This window comes from Puma concolor, chromosome C2 (genome assembly GCF_028749965.1).
Source record: "Puma concolor isolate L17-30 chromosome C2, mPumCon1.1.hap2, whole genome shotgun sequence".
NCBI classification, from domain to species: domain Eukaryota; kingdom Metazoa; phylum Chordata; class Mammalia; order Carnivora; family Felidae; genus Puma; species Puma concolor.
Window position 1 is genome coordinate 82,110,939 of NC_141675.1, and position 27,362 is coordinate 82,138,300.

Here is a 27,362-nt window from a genome sequence, read left to right on the forward strand (position 1 = left end):
ACAGTAATTTGACTGTGAGAAAACCATGTGTGTTTTCCTTGTTTCTATCATCATTAAAGTTTACTAACAAATTTTAAGAATTTTCAGCCATCATTATTTTAAAATACTTTTCTATTCAATTCTCCTTTACTTCATTTTATGAGATTCCAATTATGTGTATGTTACACTATTTGATATTGTCTTACAGATAACTGAAATTCTGTTCCTTTTCTCTATTATTTTTTTCTCTTTGTTCTTCAGACTAGGAACTTTGTATTGATTTATCTTCAAGTTTACTTACGTACTATTTTGCCACTTCCAATCTGCTCTAAAAAGTTCAAAAATTCAAGAATGAAGTTTTCATGTCAGATACTGTAAATGTTAGGTCTAGAATTTCCACTTAGTTTTTCTTTTTAAGTTTCCATTTCTCTGTCAATATTCACCATTTGTTCATTCATTACAGCTGCATTTTCCTTTAAATACTTGAACATATTTATAATATAATATCTGTTTGAAAGTTCTTGTCTGTTAATTCTAATATTGGATCATCTTTAGTCTGTATTGCTTTTTTTTAACTATTGATCACATTTTTTGTTTGTTTCTTCATTACTTATTTTTTATATTATACTGGACATTTTCCTAATATGTTGTGGAGACACTGAATGCTCTTATCTTCCAATAAAACATGATGATTTTTGTTCTAGCAGTCAAAATGACAAATTCTTGTGTCAAAGTTCAAATTCCTTTCTCCTGTCTTTGGCAACAGGTGAAATCACTGCTCAGTTCTTTCATCCTCTGGCTATTGCCTTCCTGTGACCATCTAGATCTGTCCTGCATTTGTGTAATTCAGGGGTCAGTCAAGAACTTTGGGTGGAGTAACATGCAGATTTTGTTGTTCCCCTCTCTGGATCACTCTTTCTTAGGATTCACCAGTTCCCTTTTCAGCCATGACAGTAGCATTAAACTCTTGTCCTTTTCTCTTCAAACAGTAGCTTTGTGCCTAAATTCCAACTCCACTATGGTGTGCAAACTGGAGCATTTCTTCAGGCAAAAAATGGTGCATGAAGGTGAAGTTCACCCTTCATTTAAGGATAGACTCCCCTCCAGTTTGTGTATTTTTTGTCATCCCTTTCTTTTTTTTTTAAGTTTATTTATTTTATTTTGAGTGAGAGAGAGAGAGAGAGAGAGAGAGAGAGAAAGGGAGAGAGACGGGAGAATACCAAGCAGGCTCTGCACCATCAGTGAAGAGTGGGATGCAGGGCTGAACTCAGGAACCTGGAGTTCACCACCTGAGCCAAAACCAACAGTTGGATGCTCAACCCACTGAGTCGCTCAGGCGCCCACCCTTGAGTGCTTTCTATAGTTTTTTTCTTAATTTTATCCTATATTTATAACTGTTATCTATTAGAGGGCCAAATTGATACAATATTTTTTATTATTATTGAAAGATTTCCCTACATTCTTATTTGATTTGTTATGATATACTATGATTATTATTGCTTTAGTACTTCATAAAAGGAAGTGCATATTCTTATGAAATTAAATATCCCTAGTGCAGGGACTCAGAGACCCCTTCCCTAATTGTGCAGCAATTAACTTCAGTTATGTATTACAATGAGTTAACTTGTAGAAGAGTGGTGGGAGTGGAATTGATCAGCCTTCCCAACAGGAAGAATAGCATACACAAAAGCTTTAGTGGGAAGGAATGTTGTCTTAAAGACACATGAGAAAATGTCAGTGTGGCAAGAGCAGAAAAAGTGAAGAAAAACTTTGTAGATATTAACAGTGGCCAGATCATGCAGAGCCTTACAAAGGGTGTTAAGTATTTTGGTTTCCAGCTCCAGAGTAGTGGAACATTGTGAAAGAATTTTTAAACAAAGAAAGGAGATGATGAGATCACTATGTTGTAAAGCTTATTCTGGCCACAAGAAGAGGAATGCTTATGGAAAGGGATAAGAATAGAGGAAGGAGACTAGTCATGAGTTATTTTAGTAATGGTACAAATGAGAATTTATACTAGCTTGGACTACTTGGTACTTACATTGAAACAAAATGCACAGATTTAAGGAATCATTAGGAAGTAAAGGGTTAGGACCTGATAGACATGGGTGTAGGGAGGAGAGAAGTGTTTCTCTTCACATGGACAGGAATGTATCTGTTTTATTTAATGTTGTAATTCAAAACATGTAGGGGCGCCTGGGTGGCGCAGTAGGTTAAGCGTCCGACCTCAGCCAGGTCACGATCTCGCGGTCCGTGAGTTCGAGCCCCGTGTCGGGCTCTGGGCTGATGGCTCAGAGCCTGGAGCCTGTTTCCGATTCTGTGTCTCCCTCTCTCTCTGCCCCTCGCCCGTTCATGGTCTCTCTCTGTCCCAAAAATAAATAAACGTTGAAAAAAAAAATTAAAAAAAAAACAAACATGTAAAACTATGCCTGGAACACAAGAGGTTGAATTAATTAATGAAAGATAAACCTGATTTATCTTGCACAACTGAATGAGTGACATCACCTTTCTTCAAGATAAGGAACACCATTAAACACTGATAAGGCTTAGGGTTTTTGTTTGCTTGTTTCTTTGAGTTATTGTGCTTTTGTTTTAATTTGGTGGAAAGAATAATTAGTTCAATGTTAGAAATGATGAGCTTGGGATAGCTTTGACATGTCCAAGTAGAAATATCAAGCTGGCAGCTAGATTTAAGATTCTAGAGTACAGATGAAAGCTCTTGGGTAATGTACTACGAATCATCTTATTTGGTGGTAACTGAATTCATGGATAAAAATTAGATCACTTAAAATGTAATCCTGGAGTTGGAAAAAAAAAAATGAAAGAGTACTTCAGAGTAAGTCCTAAATTAATCCACCCTTTACATGTTGAGTACAGGAAGAAAGAACCAGGAAGAGTAAAAAGAAAGGGTCATGGAGGTAGGTAAAAAACCTGAGAGAATCTGGTATATCAAATGCCAAAAGACAACCTTTTTCCAGAAAGGTTGCTCTTTAGAAGTGAGTAAATTAAAGACAGCGAAATATCTACTGGATTTGGTTATACGGAAGTTATTGTCAGTAAAAGTGACACCTGTGTGCACCTATTTCTCTAATTTTTCTGTACCTCATAGTATTTTATTTGCCAGAAAGGAAACATGGGTATAGATAAAACAAACATATATGATACTTTTTCAAAGACTTTACTTTTTGAGGGCAGTTGTAGGTTTATTTATTGATATATCCTCCTGCTCATAGATTCTTAGTCATGCCCAGTCCACTAATAACTCCATGGGAAGGAAAGGAAAAATAAGATAAAAACAGGGAGGGAAGCAAACCATAAAAGACTCTTAAATACAGAGAACTGAGGGTTGATGGGGGTTGGGGGCCGGGGAATATGGGTGACAGTCATCGAGGAGGGCACTAGCATCAGATGAGCTATGGGATGAGCACTGGGTGTTGTATGTATGTGATAAATCATGGGAATCTACTCTCGAAGCCAAGACTACACTGTATGTTAGCTAACTTGACAATTAAAAAAAAAAAAAGGCATTCTTCATTTCTACTCACTTTATTTATTTATAAATATATATTTATTTATTTAAATGTATGTATTTACCTATAGCATTTCTCTTTGGTTACTTCTTTGGATTTCCATCTCTCTTCTTACATCTTAGATCTGTTTTTGCATGCTATTTTGTCCATTAGAGTCCTTAGCATATTAAATAATCATTTTAAATTCTCCATCTGATAATTGCAACATCTTTTCCATGTCTGCTTCTGATGCTTGCTTTGTCTCTTAAAATTGTTTCATTTGCCTTTTGGTATGCCTTGAAACTTTTTCTTAATAGCTTGACAAGATGTACCAAGTAAAAGGAACTGCTGTAAGTAGGCCTTTAGTAAACCGATAGGAATGTGTGGGAGGAGGGGACGTGTCCTGCAGTACAATGAGGTCTCCATCTTTCAGTTATCTGGTTATAGGTGTTACTCCACAAGTGTTTTCTCAAGTTTTTTCCTCCCCCTTAGGTGGAACACAATGGCTAGAGTGGGCTTGAGTTAGTCATTTCCCTTCCCTGGGTCAGTTGGACTCTGAGATTAACCCTGGCAGGTTAAGCTCTGGTTGACTAATTCCCGGTGAGGGCAGGCCTCATTAAGAAGAACAGAATGTTCTGGCATATTTTAAAATGGCTCCTTTCCTCTTCCCCCTGCTGGAAGCCCCAGGGAATTTTTCTCCTATATTTACTGTGAGAACCAGGTCAAAGTCCTAGAGGTAAACCTCACAATACTGTGTTGGTCCCCCTAACTGTGGCCCCGCGGAGTTTTTAACTCTCAACGGTGTCTATGCTGAGATGACTCAGACTTCTCAGAGCTTTCTGCAATTCATCAGAAGTTGCAGTCCAGGTGTCCCACGCTGGCACTGCTTCTGTGGGAGGTCTGCCTTTCTGAGTCTCTGCTCTGCTAGGCTACAACTCCCAGTACACTCCACTCTTTGGGGAGGCAGTTTTCCCTGTGTCCTTGCCTCTCTTATGGATCTAAGAAGCGCTGTTGATTTTTCAATCTGTTCATCTCTCTACTTGTTATTGGGGTAGAGTGGTAACCTCCAAGCTCCACTGAATGCCCGTAGATGATGAAATTTAAGGCAAGATACTGACGGAAATATACTCCAGTCCCTGGTGTAATCGTAAGGTATAATTGATATCTGTCATCATTTTCTTCCTCTCCAACTATTCATTCTAGGGTTTTCTTATCCTTAGCTAGCATGTTGGCTGGTCTGAGTTGCTTGCCTTGTATGGTCTAAGCCCTCTGTGGTTACTGCTGTCATCCTGTAATTATTCCTGAGAAAGAAAGCAACATGGTAGTTCAAATATACTCCTTCCTGCTTACCTTAGGTGGCAGGAAGTATCACTTCTGATAATCTTGGATGATTGCATCCTTATGACATCAATTTCTTACTTTACTTACTGATCCACTGGCACATGGAGCCAAAAGAAAATGGTAGATGCAGTTTGGGGTTCATGAGAAATCTTCTGTGGCCCCGGTAAAAGCATTTACTCCCCTGGCAACCAAGGAGGCTAATTGGCAATGCCTGAGACTGCCGTGACAAGCAGGCCCAATTATGCAATTGGGGCACAGGGAGAAATGGAAAGAGGGGAGGATCTTGTTTTCTCCACCTATGTGTTGAGTCCCAGATAGAGCACTATACATCAAGTCTTCCTCTTAAAGGAAAAACAAAAAGCATACTGTTTTCACTTCCAATTGCTTATACTTTTGTGACTTCCTTCCTTTTCTTTTGCATTGAAAATCCAAATAAATCTCATGTGTATTCTTTTTCCAGCCAAGAAGAGGGAAGGAAACATAATGGAATATAGGTTGTATGTGTGTCTGTGCATGTGTGTGCACTTATTTATCGACCTATCTACCTAAAAGTTAAGACAAGGGAAGAATTATATTTTTCAAATGCTGGGTATCTAGTTATTCCCACTATCATATTCCAACTTAAAATGTCCTGCACTTCTGCTTTAATCTTCTTTCCCTCTCCACACCCCCATAGCACACAGTGGAGATATCATAGTCTAAACTTACAACCCACCCCTGCTATTTAAGGAATCCCCCCCACACATCTGTGCATTTAGCTTAAGACTAGCTGAAGGGTTTTTTTGTTGGTGTGTGCTGTGTGGGTTTCCCAACTGGAGTCCTAATTTGCAACACCTACAGCTTGCTCAGCTCATTCTGATGCTAGGGTGGTTTCCTTCTGTGAATAAATGTCAGTGAGGTGCTCTAGGCAAAGCTATTGCCCTCACAGAGCCTATGAATTTAGTTTGTTCCAGGAATAGACTTCCTATTCCAATATGCAAGTGAACATTTGGAGCAGGTATATTAGCTAAGCCAGCTTTAGGAGATTAAAAGAAATGACTCCTGCTGCCGAAGGCTAAAGGGCATGCTTTGCTGTACATCATAATGTTTCATCCAAACCAATTATATGCAAGCATTTTTTGAGTGCCTACTATATGCCAAACACTGAATATTTCATATTCTACAAATGTTCATGAGGTCTACTGTGAGCAAGGAACAGTGCTAGGAATAAGCAGAAAATACATAAATTAAAGAGGGATATATAAATTGGTAAGAGAAATAGGACAACCCCAATAATTACAAAACCTAAAGGTAAAGGAAGAAATGGTGATGTCAGCAAGATGGTGGAGTAGGTGATCCCAGCCTTTGTCTCCCCACAGGAAAAAAAGATTACACAACTACTAACAAGCACAAATAGCCTTAGGAGGTCTTGAAAGTCCAGTTAAAAACCTGTAGCAACACAATGAAGCAAAAATAAATAAAACAAAACACAACACAACAAAAAGCAGAGAATAACCACACAGACAGGATTGCTATGGAAATCAGCGTAACTAAGCCATCCAGAGATGGCAAGGAACAAAGAAGGCAACAGATGCTACCATGGCTCTCAGTGGTCTCCTCTGTGGGGACCACAGCTATATTTTCCATAAAGTACCCCAACAGCCCCTGTAACAGCCATGGACTCCTTGCAGCTCTCACAATGGAGGATTCAGTAATGTTTATTAGCACAGACCCCAGTGACCTGCTCCACAGAGGACACCAGCAGCTTTTGTCACTGAAGCAAGCAACAGCCATCTCTGCCTCCGACCCTCCACCCCACCCTGAGAACGGGGTGATGTTCTGGCCCTGAAGAAGAAGCCACTGTTGCCAATCATGGGACTGGGATGCCATTAACCTCAACCCCAATACATCCTGGACTCCAGAGCTATGGCCACTCCATACATATCCAAACTCCAGATCCTGGCCCTGGAATAATACTCACTCTGTACATACTCATGCTTTGGACACTGGCTTCACAGCTGTCCCATGAGTACCCACACCCGAGACACCAGAGCCATGGCCACAGCAGTTGTATAATAGATACAGAACACCATCAAGAAGATCGAACATGCATCATGGGAATACCAGGAGAAAAAGAGGGTCAGGAAACTTATTTAAGAAATGATGGCTACAACCTTTCCAAGTCTGGGGAGAGATACAGATATCCAGGTATAAGTAGCCCAAGGGTCCCCAGTCAGGATCAACCCAAAGAAAATGTCACCAAATCACATTATAGTCAAGCTGTCAAAAATCAAAGGCAAAGAGAGAATTTTGAAAGGAGCCAAAGAAAAAAAGAATCAGTTTATACAAGGGAATCCCCATAAAACTATAAGCAAATTTATCAGCAGAAACCATATGGGCCAAGAGAGAGTGAATGATATATTCAAAGCACTAAAACAAAAACAAAAACCGGGGTGCCTGGGTGGCTCAGTCGGTTAAGCGTCCGACTTTGGCTCAGGTCATGATCTGGCGGTTTGTGAGTTTGAGCCCTATGTCGGGCTCTGTGCTGACAGCTCAGAGCCTGGAGCCTGCTTCAGATTCTGTGTCTCACTCTCTCTGCCCCCTCCCCTGCTCACACTGTCTCTGTCTCAAAAATAAGTAAAACATGAAAAAAGATATAAAACAAAAACAAAAACAAAAACCTGCCATTCAAGAATACTATACCCAACAAAGCTGTCCTTCAGACATGAAGGAGAGATAAAGGCATTCCCAGACAAAGAAAAGCTGAAAGAGTTCATCACCACTAGACTTGCCTTATAAAAACTGCTAACGGGAGCTCTTTAAGTTGAAATAAAAAGAAACTATTTAATAATATGAAAACACGAAATTAAAAAGCCCAATGATAAAGATTAGTATATAGTCAAATTCAGAATACTCCAACACTGTAATTGTGGTGTGTTAATCACTTTTAACTCTGGTATAAAGAATAGTGACAATGTATTAAAAACAACTATAGCTACAATAACTTGTTAATGGATAGATACGTAATATAAAAATATGTAAATTGTGACATCAAAGACATAAAACATTTTTAAATGTAATCAAAATTAAGTTGTTATCAGCTGAAAATAGACAACTCTAAGATATTTTATTTATGCTTCCTGGTAACCACAAAGCAAAAAGTTATAGTAAGTACACATAGAATAAAGAGAAAATGATCAAAATATACCACTAAAGAAATGATCAAATAACAAAAGAAGATAGCAAGAGAAGAAGGAAACAAATGAACCACAAAACAACCAGGAAACAACAAAATAACAATAGTAATTTCTTACCTATCAATAATCTTTTATTTTTATTTATTTTTTTTCAACGTTTATTTATTTTTGGGACAGAGAGAGACAGAGCATGAACAGGGGAGGGGCAGAGAGAGAGGGAGACACAGAATCGGAAACAGGCTCCAGGATCTGAGCCATCAGCCCAGAGCCTGACGCAGGGCTCGAACTCACGGACCGCGAGATCATGACCTGGCTGAAGTCGGACGCTTAACCGACTGCGCCACCCAGGCGCCCCTCAATAATCTTTTAAAATATAAATAGGTTAAAGTTTCCAAGCAAAAGACAGAAAGTAGCTAAATGGATACCATAACAAAACCCAATTATATACTGCCTACAAGAGACTCACTTCAGCTTTAAGAACACACGTAGGGATAGGAAAAGGGATAGAAAAAGATATTCCATGCAAGTCCTAACCAAAAGAGAGCAAGAGTGGATATAACCATATTAGACAAGACAGACTTTAATTCAAAACTGTCAAGAGAGACAAAGAAGTTAACTATATAAGTATGAAGAGATCAATTAATTAAAAGAATATGACAATTGTAAATTCATATACACACAACATTGGATCACCTAAACATACAAAGCAAATATTAACAGAAATGAAGGGAGAAATAGACACAGTACAATAATAGTAGGGGAGTTCAATATCACAATTTCAACAATGGATATATCATCCATATAGAAAATTAATAAGGAAACACGGGATTTGACACTTTAGACTTACACTTTAGACCAAATGTACCTGAGGAACATATACAGGACATTCCATCCAACAGCAGCAGAATATATATTCTTCTCAAGTGCACACAGAATGTTGTCCAGGATAGATCATATGTTAGACCACAAAACAAGGCTTGACAAATTAAAGAAGATTGTGTTTTTTTCTGAGCACAATGTTATGAACCTAGAAATCAAAAACAGAAAGAAAACTGAAAATTGCACAGATACGTGGAAGTTACCAACACACTCCTGAATGACTAATTAATTGGTCAAAGAAGGAATCAAAAGAGAAATCAAAACTATCTTGCAACAAATTAAAATGGAAACATAACATACCAAAACTTATTATATGCAGTAAAAGCAGTGCTAAGAGGGAGTTTTATAGCAATAAACTCCTATTTTAAGAAAAAAAAAAAAAGTTCTCAAATAAACAACCTAACTTCACACCTTACGGAACTAGAAAAAGAGGAACAAACAAAGCCTAAAATTAGCAGCAGAGAAAGAAAACAAACAAATGAACAAAACACAGATCAGACTCAGAATAAATTAAATAAGAGACTGGAACAGCAATAAATAGAGATTAATGAAACTAAGAATTGGTTTCTTGAAAAGATAAGCAAAGTTGACAAACCATTAGCTAGACTAACCAAGAAAAAAATGAGAGAAGAACCAAATAAATAAATAAGAGACATTGCAGCCAATATTACATAAATACAAAGAATCGTAGGAGGCTACTATACAATAACACACCAAAAACTTGGTATCTTAGAAGAAATGGATACAATTCCTAGAAAAATACAACCTACCAAGACTGAATCATGAAAAAAATATAAAATCTGAAGAGACCCTATAATGAGTAAGAAGACCGAATCAATAAATGTGGGATAAATGTATTAAAAATGAAAGTTAAAAATCATATGATCATTTCAGTAGGGACAGCAGAAGCATTTGACAAAATTCAATATTCTTTCATAGTAAACACTTTCAACAAATTAGGTATAGAAGGAATGTATTCAAACACAATGAAGGCCATATGTAATAGCCCACAGCTAACATTGTATTCAGTTGTGAAAAGCTAAAATCTTTTTCTCTAAGATCAAGAGTAAGACACAGGTGCCCATTTTCACCACTTATTTTCAACATAGGATTTGAAGTCCTAATCAAAGCAATGAGGCAAGAAAAGGAAATAAAGGCTTCCAAAACAGAAAGATGTACAACTGTCTGTGTTTGCAAATGACATGATGTTACATAATGAAAACCCTTAAAGAATTTACTGATAAACTGTTAAAATTAATTAAAATATTCAGTAAAATTTCAGGGTATCACATCAACATGCAAAAATGAGTTGCATTTTTATACACTAACAATGAACTATCCAAAAGAGACATTTAAAAAACAATCCCATTTACAATAGCATCAAAAAGAATAAAATACTTGGGAATACAATTACCCAAGGAGGTGAAAGATCTGTACACTAAAAACTGTAAGACATTGTTAGACAAAGATGGAAGACAACCCAAATAAATGGAAAAATATCCCCTAAGTATGGACTGGAAGAGTTAATATTGTTAGTATGTCCATACGACCCAAAGCACCTAATACTTCAATGCATTCTCTATCAAAATTCCAATGTCATTTTTCACAGAAATAAAATTTAAAAATCCTAAAAATCGTATGGAACCGCAAAAGATTTCTAATGGCAAAAGGAATCTTGAGCAGAAAGAGTCAAGCAGATGTCATCACACATACTCATTTCAAATTACTTACATAGTTACAGTAATCAAAACGGTATGATACTGGTGTAGAAAAACAGACACATAGACCAATGGAACATAATACAGAGCCTAGAAATAAATTCATGCATACATAAGCAACTAATACACCATGGGGCAAAGTTAGTCTCTTCAATAAATGGCTTTGTGAAAACTGGATATCCAAATGCTAAAGAATGAAATTGGACCCTTATCTTACATCATACATAAAATTGAGTCTAAATGGATTAAAGACTTAAAAGTAAGACCTGGAATCCTAAAGCTCCTAGTAGAAAACACGGGGGGGGGGGGGGGGGGGGGGAAAGCTCTTTGATATTGGTCTTGGCAATATATATATATATTTGATTTGATAGCAAAATCACAGTCAACAAAAGGAAAAACAAACAAGTGAGACTATATCAAACAAAAAAGTTTCTGCGCAGCAAAAGAAATAATCACCAAATGAAAAGGTAAGCTATGAATATTAAAAAATATTTCCAAACTATATATCTGAAAGAGAGCTAATATCCAAATTATATAAGAAACTCAGACAATTCAGTAACAAAAAAATAAATAAATAAAAACAAAAAATGCTAAATAACCCAATAATCCAATTAAATATGAGCAAAGAACCTAATTAGGGACATCTGGCTGGGTCAGTCAGAAAAGCATGCAACTCTTGATCTCAAGCGCATATGTTCAAATCACACATTGGGTGTAGAGATTATTTAAAAATAAAATATTTTTAAAAAGAACACAAATAGATATTTTTCCAAAGAATACATGCAAATGGCCAAGACATATAAAAAATAATTAATATGAAATGTTGATCAATGGGTACAAACTTTCAGTTATAAAATAAATAAATCCTGGAGGTCGGCTATATATAGTATGGTGACTACAATTAATAATAGTGTACCTTATACTTGTAATTTGCTAAGAAAGTAAATTGCAAGTGTTCTCACCACACACATGCAAAGAATAACTATGTGAGGGGCGCCTAGGTGGCTCAGTCAGGTAAGCATCTGATTCTTGATTTTGGCTCATATCATGATCACAGGGTTTGTGAGATCAAGACCTGCCACACGCTGACAGAACTGAGCCTGCTTAGGATTCTCTGTCTCCTCTTTCTCTGGTCCTCCCCCAGCTCATGCTCTCGCTTTCCCTCTCTCTCTCAAAATAAATAAATAAACATTAAAAAAAAAAAAAAAAGAATATATGAGATAATGGATATGTTAATTAGCCTGCTTGTGGTAATCATTTTCAATATATACACATATCAAAACATAATGTACATCTTTAGTATGTATAATTGTTATTTGTCAATCATACTTCAATAAAACTTGAAAAAAAAAAGTAGGTAAATAGGATACATACTAACAAAGAGTTATGGCTATTATCTCTTCAAGTAGGCTCCACACCCAACATGGGGCTTGAACTCACAACCCTGAGATCAAGACCTGAGATGAGACCAAGAGTTAGACCCCTTAAATGACTAAGCCACCAAGTGAGTTATGGTCTTTAAATAAGACAGTGAATGTGAAATATTTTTAAAACTCTAAAGTACTGTAAAAATATAAATTGGGCATTAGCAAGCTATCCTTGGTAAGAGGGGGCTCAACACTGAAGTTTGGAATTACCACTTCTCCCTTCCTCTAGGTTTTTTTTATTTTTTTCCCTCAGTAAGGTCTTCTTTTCAGAATCACCAATTATATTATATATATTATACATCTCTATCCCTATCTATGTATCTATCTATGTATTATCTATCTACCTACCTACCTACCTACCTACCTACCTACCTACCTATCTTAGTGCTTTTTCCCCAAAGGGAAATCTTTGATGGAAACATACTAAATTAAACAAATAAAATCACCTTAGATTGAACTGGAGAAAGTACCAGAGCCCCAGTCACTCAACCCCCTCTCCACTACCTTTACCTCTTTAGTAAACTCTGTGAAGTGAAAATATGCTATGAGATTGATCATAGCATATTTTGAAATCACTGCACTACCTGATTTCTAGGATCGCTTACATTTTTGGTATTCATGAGTCTGAGACAAAAGTCCATCTGACTCTATATCTCTTTTAGGTGATCAGGCTTACAATCTATGGAGTAAGTAACCAAGTGGCAAATTTGCTACTCTGCCAAAGTTTTCTGCATGTGATGTCCTACCTATTCCACTTACTCTCCACTTTCGCTTACTGAAACCCTGTACATGGCCTATCCCAGCTTCCTTACACAGAAATTACATGAGGCATCATGAGCTCTAAGTCCCAGAATTCTCCCAGAGCTTACACTTTCCCTTGGTTTCCACTGGATACGAGGCTGGTCTAGAAAACCAGGCCAACTTTTTCCCAGTAAAAACCACTAATTTGCATGTCTAGTTAATGGGCCAGGCCGGCTCTAGCTCCCAGTAGAGAAAATTTAGACTAAAATATTTGACACAGTGGTTACCACTCCTTCAGTCTTTGTTTTGTTTTTCTGTTTGTTTGTCTATTTGTTTTATCATAACAGGGAAAAAAGCCTTAGCTTAAATTTCTGACATACAGGGTTTCAAATTGTAGCATTCCAAAGTTTAAGAACTTGGGGAAAATTGAGAAAATGGAAGCAATATCCCAAATCTGGCATGTTACCATCTTTACTGAGATGAATCAACTGGAATTACCAAGGAACTGCCAAAATGAAACCGAAAAATCGCAGCATATTTCCGACACAGGTTTTGGGCAGAAAAAGAGGAAAAAAGTTTTATCTAGCTCCCCCTGGTGGTGGATGCTTGAAATGTAAGACCACCTAATAGTTCCTAAAGCAATTTTTTGCATTGCTGTGTAGCTATTTGCCCATCCTACATAAAAATTAACTCTGAAATTGAATTACAATTCTTTGCAACTTGATACTCCTGGAAAAATATCAGACATCACAGGTGCTTAGTGCAACAACAAAATATATTACAGCAAAAAGCAGTTTCAAAAATTAATTTTCATGATACTCACTAGGACTTCTAAGAATTTCTGGTGCCTGAGGAACAGTTGCCACTACAGAAATAAAACTTGAAACAATAAATGTTATTCATCAAATAATATTCATTTATTCCTGAAGCAAATTGTGAAATATCTTATTCGATTTTTTTCTCAGTAAGCAAAGATGATCTAACATACATTTTGAATTGAAATGACTTAATATTTGTTTTTAATTGATAAATCTGGCTGCAGTTTGGGGAATGAGGAGGAGTGGGAAGCACGGAGTATTAAGGGGCTGGATGACAGAAGGAATCTGTGATCAAAGGCTTGTAGGTAAAAGACTGTAAGAAAAGAACTTGAACTAGGGCACTAGCAATAAAGATGGAGAAAGCCCAGATTCTGGTGACATTTCTGGAATACAGTTTATGGGGTTTGGCCATTAACTCAGTGTAACTGGCAGAGTGGGCGTAGTGAAGGATGCAAACTTCATGTCCTTGAATTTTCCACTGAACTTCAAACCATGTTAGTACCTTTCTGCAGTTAAACATACCCATGTCTTTCTTCTTTGAAGCCATGATGAGACTCATATCTGGTCTGGATCAGACTGACAGAAGGCGAGATGTATGGATGAATCTGCCTAATTATTTAACCTGAGAAACCAGAACACTTAGATTGACTTAAACTGATGTTTGAGGGCAGACTATAAAACCAGGGCTGGTATCTGATGTGAGATTAGGGAAGATAAGGAAGGTGGTGAAGGTAAGTGAAGACAGCCATGTCCTTACCTCTCTAATCTGCTTATATAATATAGCATCTTTATTTATTTATAGCTTTATAGTTCATATAGCATCTCCTGTACCAGGTATTTTTCTAGGCACTTAGGATTTAAATGAGAAGAAAAGGAAGTCCTCACTGTCAATAATTTTACTGTCTGGTGGTTGAAACAGGCAGGTAAGCAGGCAATTCTAAGACAGTGTGATTAATATAATTTTTATATAAAATGAGAGGACAAAGGAGGGGGAAAAGCCCAGACTTGGAAAGTTCAGGAAAGCTCTCTAAAAATGGTAATATCTGAAGTAAAACATAGAGAATGAGTAAGCAATCCTGATGGAAGTAGGAAATGACTGTCCTTCCAAGTAGCAGAGAAAAGAGCCAGTGAAAAGTTCTAGAAAATTAGGAGTACATCAGTATGCATGAAATATTAAAGAGAGAGAGAGAGAGAGAGAGAGAGAGAGAGAGAGAAGTAGATTGGGAGAAAGGGGGCATAGTAACAGATGAATCTTCAGAAATAACCAGGGACTAGATCACGTGCAATATGCATTTATTCAGAGTTTGTACAGGAGAAAGGGTATTCCTCCACTCCTAATCCCTATGTTTTTATTAAGGAGTTAGATATGGATCTCAGCATTTAAATAATATCCTTTTTGTTGGCACATGTGGGTCAATTTTCACCTTTTGGGGTTTCCCCAAACTAAAAGACTCAGTATCAGCAATTTGTTCCTGAGAGAAGAAAATCTTTTTGTCACAACAGGACTATGCATGCTTCAGCCATATATGAGGGCCCCTGCATGTGGTCTTATAGGAGGCAATGCAAGTCTAGTGTCTAGACAGGAAAAAGAATCAGAGGCTGGTATTTTGTTTGAGATGGGACTAATCCACAACCTTCTCAATTCCAAGTAGCATTTTTTTCTATAAATTAGTTTTAAATATTTTCCCAACAGGGACTGCCTCTCAAAATGTAACCTCCCACCCCCAACATAAGCTTATTTGCATAAACTTTCCTCAGACCTAAAAGAAGAAGTGGATTGTAAAGTCATCTTTGGGTGGGGGGTCCAAAGCAACAAGAGAAATTGTGGAATAGTTTCCCACCATCATAAGAATAAAGATTGGGATGCTGAGATTATTCATATCATTTTAAGATAAGATTATGTAGGGAAATAATATATTTGTATTCTCTATCTCTTTTTGCTTTCCCTGAGGGATGAGAAGGGTTACAGAGATCCACCTTCTAGGCCAAGATTTGTCAGGCATCATGGACACTCAGTGGGGATAATGTGAGGTGGAGGGAGGTATGTATGTTTTATGGAGTAGGCACTTGAAATACATCTTGTGGGTCATGTTAAGAAGTCCAAAGTATGATAACAGGTTCAGACTTTAAATTCAGATGGCGCTGAAGAAGCATCAGAGTGTTTTAAGCAAGGAAATGGCATGATCGTATTTATAGTGTGCAAATAACAATAAAGCTGTCATGAGTAGAATGAACTGGAAGAAAGCATAGTGAAGGGAAGAAGTCCAGTTAGAAACATGTACGTACCATAGTCTAGGCAAGAGACTGATCTAGTCTGGTAGGAGAGTGGAGGTTAAGAGGTGAACAGATTCAAGCAATTTTAAGGACACTGAAGCAACAAGACTCGGAAAGAGATTGGATACATCAGTGGTGATGAACAACGGTTCAGAGAAGAAGGTCTTGCCTCAAATTTATTGTGAACACGTGCTTCTGCTTGCCTGAGGCCTTTTTCTCCTGACGATGGGAGCCCACTGGATCTACACTCAGGGAAAAGTGGAAGTGCCATAGTTATTGTCTCAGAAACAGCTCTCAAGCTGCTTCTAGAAGCCCAGTTTCTGAGGATTTGATCTAAGTCCTGATCATCCTTTCTTTGCTAAGTACTCCTTTTAGAAATCTAATCTGCTTTCCCATTGAATGCTGGATTTGTTCTAGATTATGTCACTTATGCTAGATACAATTTAAATATATCGTCCAAATTGCATTAAATAATATCTTCTTTAGGGGCGCGTGGGTGGCAAAGCGTCCAACTTCAGCTCAGGTCATGCTCTTGCAGTCCACGAAGTTTGAGCCTGTGTTGGGCTCTGTGCTGAAAGCTTAGAGTCTGGCCTGTTTCAGATTCTGTGTTTCCCTCTCTTTCTGCCCCTCCCCAGCTCACCCTCTGTCTCTCTCTCTCTCAAAAATAAACAAACATTAAAAATTTTTTTAAAATATTTTCTTTAATGAGTGGATGTTAGGCTTACTGTAATAATTTTTCAGTATATATTATTGAATTATATTGTACATCTGAAACTAATATAATGCTACATATTCAATTAAAAAAAACTACTGGAACATACAGGATTATTTTTGTCACTGTTTTATATAAATTATGATCCTGTCATGTACTCATCTCCTCTGGCTTATTTACCTTTAACCCTTCACATCAACTACTTTAATTCATCCTTTTTAATGGCTATATAATATTTCACGACATGGGTGTACCACATGTGCTCATTCATTGCCCCATCAAGGAGCATTCTGTTTTTCAGAGTTTTTAAAAAAATATATTCATTTCTTTTTTTTTTTTTTTTTTTAGGAGAGTACAAGTGGGGGAGAAGCAGAGAGAGGAGGACAGAGGATCTGAAGCAGGCTCTGGCTGGCAGGCTAACAGCAGTGAGCCTGATGTGGGGCTCAAATACATAAACTGCGAGATCATGACCTGAGCTGAAGTCAGATGCTCAACTGACTGAGCCATCCAGGCACTCGTTTTCAGTTTTGATTTATTTTATTTCACTGCTATGACTAATGCTACAATAAATATTTATACATATCCCCCCAAATGATATTTTTGATATCTTTTTTAACTTTTATTTCACTTATATAGGATTAGAGATGGTCCTGTGGTAATTGTGTCTCCTAAAATGTATGTATTGAAGGCTTAACCCCCCAATGTGACTGTACTTAGTGTTGGAGCCTTCAGGGGGTAATTAAGACTACCTAAGGTCACAGGATGGGGCCCTAATCCCAGAGAGATGGTGTTCTTGTAAGAGGAAGAAACACTCTTTTCTCCCCCCACCCCCTCTGCTTCCCTCCCCCTTTCTCTTTCTCTCTCTCTCACCACATGCTCATGGAAGAAAGGCCAGGTGAGTATACAGTGAGAAAGTGGCAATCTACAAACCAGGAAGAGAGCTTTCATCAGAAATGGAATCATCCAGCAACTTAATCTGGGACTCCCAGCCCCCAGAACTGAGAGAAAATAAATATCTGTTGTTTAAGCCACCTGGTTTATGGTATTTTGTTATGGCAGCCCGAGCTGATTAATACATATGAGTACATTCAGTTTTTAATATTCTTATTGTTTATTTCCAAACTTCTCTATTCTCTTTCCCATTTTTAAATTTAATTTTATTTTTTCATAATATCCTTTCTTAAGAGAATGGATTCTGGACACGGATTGTCTTTTACTTTGGTCAAATTTCTTAACTTTCTTTGATTCAATTTTCTAAAATGTAAAAGGGGAACAATATTCACATTTATTTCCTCGTAAGATTGTTATGAAGAATTAACACATTAATATATAAAGTCCTTTAAACATACATGGATTTCTAAACTTACTGTTATAAAGTTTCTATCTTATTCCTTTCTGTTTTTTTAAATAATTATAGTTTTCAACAAATTAAATCCAACCTTTCTATTTCTCTCTCATTCTGACATAGCTCTTTCGTGTCCTTTAAAAGACACTCCCCCTTTCTAATTTCTTCTTGCCACAGACTCCTTTCCCCTGGTAGATAGAGCTTCACAAACTCATCGTTATTCTTCCTTATAAAGGGTAGTCAAACAGACCATCTATTGAGATTCCCACCAGATCAATTGACAATTGATTCCATTTGGTCACTAGGCAACATATTTTGGGAAAAGAATGTTGTGAATACTGTTTTTGCCTTGATTCTCCAGGAATAAAAATTCTCCAAATCATCTTCTGCTTTGTTCTAGTATCTGTGTGAGCCTAAAATAGCATTCATATCGTCTGTCTTTGCTTGTCACGTTCGTCATGCCATAGATTCTAAGTATAGAATCTGTAGCAAGATCCTGTTGATAGAAGATGCACATTTATATGTTTAGAAACAATATCGAGAAAGAAAGAATGTTTGGAAATAACATCAAGGAAGATAGGTTGCCAAAATAAACAAATAAAAAATGAAAGGAAGAAGAGAAAACCGGTTCAAGCTGAAACACCCTGGCAACAGTTTCTCCTTACCAGTTTGCGCTTCAGATTCTCACCATCCTTTGTAGAACTGGGGCATTCTTCAGGCTCTTTTTCCACAATGGCCACTAGGGGGCACTGCCTATCAGCCGTGAGGGAGGTAAGCAGCGAGTCCCCAACTTGGGGAAAGGACTGAGGTGAAATATGACAGTAGGGTCAGCCAGCACCAGGGGAAACTAAGATATAACTAAATGTCTCAAGGCAAGATTTTGCTGCAACCAAAAATGAAGTTTAAAAAAGATTTGTTAAAATGTGGTGGGTGTTCGCTCTAGATTTTATTCTCCTCCCACTCACTCTGAACATAGATGTTGTAATTGACTTGTAGCTTTATGGCTGCATGTGCCTTAAATTATATCATCAGTGTGTTACCCAACATTTTGGTACAAATTGCGTTTCTGAAATTCAAACTCTACTTAAATGATGATGGGTGGTTTCACTATTAAAAGATGGCATAGGTAGGTTTGGGAAAAGTTCCTTTAGGAAAGCAAAATATTACTTAATGTTTGAACACACCTGCAAATTCCTTATTAAGTTGATTTAAAGTGTGACACATTGCGAAGCTACTTGAAGCTTGATTCATTAGACCTACATACTATCCAATTAGACCACTGGCAAAGCATGAATTCAATTAGACCACTGGCAAAGCAAGAATTCAATTTCCAAATCCCTAAGCAGTCATTTAGTGCATCCACCGATTCTGCTCATGGGCCACTGATGCTTCCTCTGAGCGCCTTGAAGCTGCAGTCTGTGATCGCCCGCAACTTCTTACATTGCAATTCTACCCTCTCCTTACCTACCTCGGAATGCTCAGATTTCAAGACCGCAGGGGGCATTTTTTGAATGCATGTTAATGTGCGTATGTGTGGTTTGTCTATGTAAACAGCTTTACATTTAACGTTTATCTCTGGCAACTCAGTGGCAAGTAGTGGTTTTACATTTGCTGTGGCTAAATGGGTACTGAATTCATCAGCCTGAGTTACACAGGGCTTCAAGTAGGTGTTCTAACCTCATGTATCTGCAGAAATTTTCAGCTGACTGTTCCTCTTCAACATCCTTTACTTCCCTTTTTTCGCTGATGTCAGAACTGTAGCATGCCCAGAGGACAGACATGAGACCTATTTCCTTCTGTGTCTGCCTCATTTCCTTGGTTATCTCCTCCAGCTTAGTGATTATTAAAGCCACTTACAGGCTAACAATTGACAAATTTATATCTCGAGGCTATTCCTCTCCCATATATTCCAAGTTCTTACGTCCAAATGCCTACCTGACATGTCCACTTGAGTGGCCAATAAATACCTCAAACTTGCGTCCCAAACTAAACTGCTGATCTTTCCTCCAAAACTTCGTTCCTAAGTTTAAAGCAACTTCCCACTCCTCAGGTGAAAAAGACTGGACTCCCCATGCCTCTTTATCTCTCATCTTAAGTTATATTCATGTAACTTAATCCATATATTCTATTTATCCATAAGTTATATTTATAAAGACATTTGTAGCTTACAAAATATTTTTAAACATACTTGTTTCATTTGGGCCTCATACTTCTCCATCTAGATAAGCAGAAAAAGATAAAGAAACTGAGTCTCTAGTAGGTTAGGTAATTTATTCATGGTCACACAGTGTGGAGTTGAGCCTTAAATTCACATCATCAGATTAAGTTCCAGGAAACTTTTGCTAGTCTTAGAACTAGTGCTGGGGACTCCTGGGTAGCTCAGTCAATTAAGCATCTGACTGGTTCAGCTCATGATATCATGGTTTGTGGGTCTGAGTCCCACGTTGGGCTCTCAGCTGTCAGCACAGAGCCTGCTTTGGATTTTCTGTCCCCTCTGTCTCTGCCCCTCCCCTGCTTGCATTTTGTCTCTCTCGCTCTCTCTCTCTCCCTCCCTCTCAAATATAAGCATTAAAAAAAAGGACTAGTTCTGAACATTAAGTCCACCAGCCCATTGCAAAATGAGAATAAGACTGATGAAGTAATTTTTCACAAAGCTCGAAGTATTTCATTTAAAGAAGTGTCCTTTCTTCTTCGATGTATCATTTGCAATATCTGATGTCATAATGTCCTCTATTTTATAATAGTAATAGTATTCATACTTGTCTTTTTTTTTTTTTATTTTTTTTTTAACGTTTATTTATTTTTGAGACAGAGAGAGACAGAGCATGAATGGGGGAGGGTCAGAGAGAGGGAGACACAGAATCTGAAACAGGCTCCAGGCTCTGAGCTGTCAGCACAGAGCCCGACGCGGGGCTGGAACTCACGGAGTGTGAGATCGTGACCTGAGCCGAAGTCGGCCGCTTAACCGACTGAGCCACCCAGGCGCCCCCATACTTGTCTTAATAAGGCAAAATAAAAAGTTAATTCCTATCTGGCAAATATTATGATCTATAACATGCAGAGTCTGGAAATCGCTGAATATACTCTCATATCTCAGGTCACAAGATGTAGGGAGCAAGTTGCATTCTCACTAACATATTTTTCTTCTAGTCTATACTAGAGTCTAGAGTTTTAGAGTCTGCTTATTTTTGTATCTGTGTAATGCAAATTAATAACTCCAAAATAGGAAGGCCTAAACAGACACCTTCTGTATGTGTGCCTCATGCATGAAGCTCCTTTCTGGTTCTCTGTTTCTATTGAGGAATTTTGATTATAATTTGGGAAGTGTAAAAAAAATCATATTACTTTTGGGTGAACAGTGGTGTCCATATTACTAAAAAGTTCATGGGGCGCCTGGGTGGCGCAGTCGGTTAAGCGTCCGACTTCAGCCAGGTCACGATCTCGCGGTCCGTGAGTTCGAGCCCCGCGTCGGCTCTGGGCTGATGGCTCAGAGCCTGGAGCCTGTTTCTGATTCTGTGTCTCCCTCTCTCTCTGCCCCTCCCCCGTTCATGCTCTGTCTCTCTCTGTCCCAAAAAAATAAATAAACGTTAAAAAAATTAAAAAAAAAAAAAAAAGTTCAAAGGGAATGATGATTACATTTAGGGAATTGTCTCTGAATCCTATTAAAATGCTGTTGAATATAATCATTTATCGATCTCTCCCTCCCAAATCCTACTGAAATGACGGAGCAGATATACGTACACATACAGCAGTATGAGTAACTGGAGAACAATACCACCAGCTGATCAGAGCAGTGAAGAATTTCTGGAAGAGTAGATTCATTCATTTATTCAACAACTATTTATTTAGGGCTTATTAAATGCCACGCACTCTTCTAGATAATGGAAATACTGCAGTATTTCAACATCTTGTTGAATGTCCTTGTTCTCATAAATCTTACATTATTGAAAGGCAAATAAGGCAATGTTTTTTTAAAAAAGAATGAGTCAGATTGAGGTAACTTCGATGCAAATAATTAAGAGAAGTTAATGTGATAGAAAAATTACTGAGTGGTTGCTCTAATTTGGATAATTATGAAAGAGCTCTTTGAAAAGCTGATATGTTAGTTGAGAGCTGAACAAGAAGGAGCCAGCTGTTCAAAGATCATGGGGAGAACACTTCTGCGAGTGAGAAGAGCTTGTGCAAAGACCCCAAAATAGGAGTAATCTTCCCATGTTTGAAAATCTAAAAGAAGGTAAGAGAATTGAAGGTTAAAAAGCAGGCCATAGAGGGAAGCAGAGGTCAGACCATGCCAGGTTTTGTAAACCAGATACGAGTTTGGTTTTTATTCTAAATAGGATGGGAAGCCATTGGACAAACATAGGTGGCAAAGTAGCATGATGTGATATGTGATTTCAAAAGTCTGCTCTGATTAAATTTTGGAAAATGAATTGTAGGAGGTGGTATATGGATTTGGATAATGTTAGCTGTAATTACAGAAAACCTAAATCTAACCTAAAAAATATTAGGGGCACCTGGGTGACTCAGTCAGTTGAGTGTCTGACTTTGGCTCAGGTCATGGTCTCACCATTGGTGAGTTCGAGCCCCACACAGGGCTCTCTGTTGTCAGCCTGTCAGCACAGAGTCTGCTTCAGATCCTCTGTGCCCCTCTCTTTGCCCCTCCCCCATTTGCGCTGTCCACCAAAAAAAAAGAAAAAAGTGTGTCTGTGTGTGTGTGTGTATATATATATATGTATATAAACCCATAATGTAAAAAGTCCATCAATAGGACATCTTCAGCATTGTCTATCATTGCCTCAGCAATAACATCCAGGACTAGAGCCCTTTTATCTTTTCATTTTGACATTATTGGTGTGATATTATTGGTATTTGATATTATTGGCTCTGTCTCCGTGACTTCTCCTGCCATTGGTTGCCAGGTAGCTTCAGTGGCACCAGATCGCAAGTGCAGACACAGAAATGAACGAAGGAATAAGCCTCCCAGTAGACCTTCTTTCAGATGTGCCTTTATATTAATGGCTATAAAGATTTCTAGTGGAGTGAAAACACCTTTACTTTCTCCCAAAATTTGTCAGTCAGAACTTCCAATTCGTACACCAAAAAATCAAATAACTGAGTTCCAAGTTCTTAATTTAGGAACCAGAAGAGAGCGAGGTGTAATTAATGCCCTTAAAGAAATTTTTGAGGATACTGCATTCGTAGAAATGAACGGGCTTCATTTTTGAAAAGAACAATTAGACTCCAAAAATAAAAGCCCCATTGCAGAGGCAAGAAACAGATGGGCTAAAATCACAGAACCAACACAGCGGATGGCTGAGCTTCTAAGCTAGAAGACAGAGTCAACAAAGAGTGCATCGCTGTTGTAAGCCCCTAAAGTATTTACAAAATTTCATAAATTCAAAACAAAAAGTGAAAAATAAGGTTTATTAACAGAAAAAGGACAGCCAAACACCATCTACCTGGAAAGTATTTTCTTAAAAAAGGCAATTAAGAAGTGAAAGTATGTATAAAGAGTATGTATAATACTCCAGCTAACTACATTTACACCAGCCATGCTGGTCATCTCTCTGGGAATGGCTGATTCTTTACTGAATGGATGATAGCACCATATACAGAAATAGGAAGGATGAGGCCAAAACAGGATTTAGAAGATAGACATTTTACCATAAATACATTAATTAGGAAATGAGAATCTTTAGAGATAAATCAACCATGCTTTCAACTTGACAACAAGATGAACAAATCACAAAAAAAGACAAAAATATTTCATTTGGAATTTGATTTGGGGGAAATTTTTCAGAAAATTGACTTGATAGAATCATACATCTTCATGAAACAACATGTAATTCTCTATTTCACTGAAATGGCAATAAAAGATTTTTAAAGCAAATACAAAAGGTTTCATAGCTGTGGAAAAAAAACTTTGCTCCTTTACTATTGAGAAGATTCAGTTCTCTAAAGTAATCAAAGACCTGATACAAACAGCATGAGGCAGGGGAAATCATTGATGAAACACAATCTTTGGGGCACCTGGGTGGCTCATTTAGTTAAACCTCCTGCTCTTGATTTTGGCTCAGGTCACGACGACCTCACGGTTGGTGAGTTTGAGCCCCCTGTTGGGCTCTGAGCTGCCAGTGCAGAGCCTACTTGGAATTCTCTCTCTTCCCCTCTCTCTCTTCCCTTCCCTTGCTTGCGTTCCCCTCTCTCTCAAAATAAATACATAAACTTTAAAAAAAAAAAATTAAAAATATAACAAAAAGTAAAAAAAAAAAAAAATACCCACAATTTTTGTTTTCAAGGCAGAGTACTTGAAAGAAACAAAACAACACTTTCATAACCTGGTAGCAGCAGTGATCCATAATCTAAGAAAATTTATCCTCATTTGCAGTTGAAGCAAATTAAGCTGTAGTTTTATATAAATACACAACTGATACTAAAGATTACCTTTTGGCCCTTCCAGCGCGCCGCGGGTGGGGAGGTGATGGGGCCGCACCACCCCCGCCACCTCTGGGGCCCTGCAGGCTTCCGCTGGCACTTCCGGTTCTGCCCGCCTTGCGGCTCAAGGCCCCGCCTCCAGGCCCCAGGAAGATTACGCTCTAGGGGAGCGAGGACGAGGGTGGGGGTGCGGCATGCGCACCGCTGTCTCTGACCTCTACTTGGAGCACTTGCTGCAGAAGCACAGCCAGCCCGAGGCTGCTCACACCAGGCGAACGCTGTGACCGAGGGCATGGACACCAACGGCTGGGCTGCCCCAGGAAGCCTTGCCCAGGCCAAGGGGCAGGACGTACAGAAGGTGGGACTCATCCAGTTCGAGACGGTCACCCATGGGAATCATCCTGAAGCTGAACGACAAGCAGTCCTGTACCATGGCCATGATTCACAGACAAGGCTCCCTTCACGTTGGGGATGAGAGCCTAGAAATCAATGGCACAAATGCAACTATCAGTAGAGCGGCTGCAGAAGGCGATGAAAGAAACCAAAGGAACCATCTCATTAAAAGTAATTCCCAACCAGCAGAATCATCTTCCTGCACTACAGATGGTCATGAGAGCCAAGTTTGACTGTGACCCCAAAAAGGACCACCTGATCCCCTGCAAGGAGGTGGGGCTGAAGTTTGTTACCGGGGACATCATCAAGATACCCAGCAAAGACGACAGTAACTGGTGGCAAGGGCAGGTGGAAGCTTCCTCCAAGGAGTCAGCTGGATTGATCCTTTCTCCTGAGCTGCAGGAATGGCGAGTGGCAAGCATGGCTCAGTCTGCTGCGAGCGAAGCCCCAAGCTGCAGTCCCTTCGGGAAGAAGTACAAAGACCAGTACCTGGCCAAGCACAGCTCGATTTTTGACCAGTTGGAGGTCGTTTCCTACGAGGAAGTTGTTCGGCTCCCGGCGTTCATGAGGAAGACCCTGGTGCTTATAGGAGCCAGCGGGGTGGGCCGCTGCCACATTAAGAGTGCCCTGCTCAGCCAGAACCTGGACAAGTTTGCGTACCCCACCCCGTGTACCACACGACCGCCCAGGAAGAGTGGGGAAGATGGGGAAAATACCACTTTGTCTCCACCGAAGACATGACGAGGGGCATCTCTGCCAACGAATTCCTGGAGTTTGGCAGCTACCAGGGCAACGTGTTTGGCACCACATTTGAAACCCTGCACCAGATTCATAAGCAGGACAGGATTGCCATCCTGGACATTGAGCCCCAGACCCTGAAGATTGTCTGCACAGCAGAACTGTCATCGTTCATTGTGTTCATCGCACCCTCCGACCAGGGGGCACAGACAGAGGCCCTGCAGCAGCTGCAGAAAGCCTCCGAGGCCATCCGCAGCCACTATGCATACTACTTTGACCTCTCGCTGGTCTACAACGGCGTCGATGAAACCCTGAAGAAATTGCAAGAAGCCTTGGAGCAGGCATGCAGTTCTCCACAGTGGGTGCCCGTCTCCTGGGTTTACTAAGCTTGCAGAAGGAGGGAACTACCATCCGCCCTTCTGTAGCTGTGTGAACTGCATTCTCCTTGCTTTCAGACCAACAGGAAGGCTCCCCTAGTTTTGTCAGCTTCCCGCACTCTGCTCCTCTCCTATTTCCGCCGCCGGTGGGCGTCAGGCTGGTGCAGGCTCCTGACTGGGCTCTGACTTTCCTGCTAGATGGAGCCCCAGTGATCAGGGCTTCAGAAGGCTCTCTGGAAATCTGAGGCGGAAAGTACTGTCAAAACTCACCTGCTAACAACCAAGGATGGTGCGCACAGAGAGGAAAAGCTACGGACCTTGTTCTTTAAAGCCTGTGCGCCTTCACCTTTAATTACCCTGGGCATTTAATTGGTCTTGGAAGCATTTGTAACCTCAGCCTCAACTTTTAAAATGCCAAAATGAAACAGCTGCGCAATAGAAGGATGTCTGCTCTAGGGAAACCCTCAAAAGCAATAAAAATGTTGTGTTAAAATGCCAGGAAAAAAAAACCACACACACAAAAAGATTACTTTTTTAAAAAATTCTATCACAAATTCATCCACTTTTAGCCAACTCGTTATACAAGGTAAGAATTCTCTTTATCTCCAACTTTGTGTATCCATTTACACCTATTTGATTCACTTGTTCTTAACAAATATGTTTAGATTACTCATGAAAATTTCATGAGGCATTAAAGAGCTAGCCATCAACTTAAGTTATTTTTCTTGCTGACAAATTTTGTAACAGAGGTAACATGAATTCATTTGACTAGTAAACCCAGGTAGAATAAAAGTTGTATGCTTGAATTAATTCTAATGCTGATAATTTGAAGACATGCCTATTTTAATTAAGCCAACAAACCTAAACTAGTTGAACTGGAAAAGCATTTGGGTTACTTTCTACATTTCTGAGAGTTTTAGGAATACTTAACATATATGCACTTATTTTAAACCAATTAAGTAGATCTTTTTTACAAATTTTGGCAATACCATCCAGAGGTAGAGTTACAAGTACATAACATACAGGGGTACGTGGGTGGCTCAGTTTGTTAAGTGTCTGGTTCTTGATCTCTGCTCAGGTCATGATCTCACGGTTCATGGGATCAAATCCCACCTCAGGCTCTGCGCTGACAGCACGGAGCCTGCTTTGGATTCTCACTCTCCCTTTCTCTGCCCCTCCCCCTGCTTGTGTGAATGCTCGCTCTCTCTCTCTCAAAATTAATAAATAAATAAACTTAAAAAATACATACATCCATAGACCTGCATAAACATACAGACACAGAGCCCTTCTAACTTCCATTCCAAAATTTTATCCACGAATCACACACAGCAATGCAAAACTCACTAGTTTATAAATAACTCTTGAATCCAGATTATGTAAAATTAATGTTACCTGTTCCCAATGCTAAAGTTTTTTATTATTATTTATGAAGGAGACTTTTAAGATTTGCAAGTAGTTCATGGAGACTATGGAGTGCATTTTGGGCAAGGGAGCTTCTAA

The 27,362-nt window shown here is 38.8% G+C and overlaps 1 protein-coding gene across 1 annotated transcript; it reads left to right on the top strand.

The window, feature by feature from the left end:
- The first annotated feature begins 24,545 nt into the window (after window positions 1–24,545).
- Window positions 24,546–26,342, top strand: LOC112849909 (55 kDa erythrocyte membrane protein-like). Its single transcript, XM_086674998.1, is given in 5 exon segments — window positions 24,546–24,612; window positions 24,615–24,738; window positions 24,740–24,859; window positions 24,861–25,453; window positions 25,456–26,342. Coding segments are annotated over 5 exon segments (1,317 nt in total). The 5' UTR covers window positions 24,546–24,548; the 3' UTR covers window positions 25,872–26,342.
- The last annotated feature ends 1,020 nt before the right edge of the window (window positions 26,343–27,362 follow it).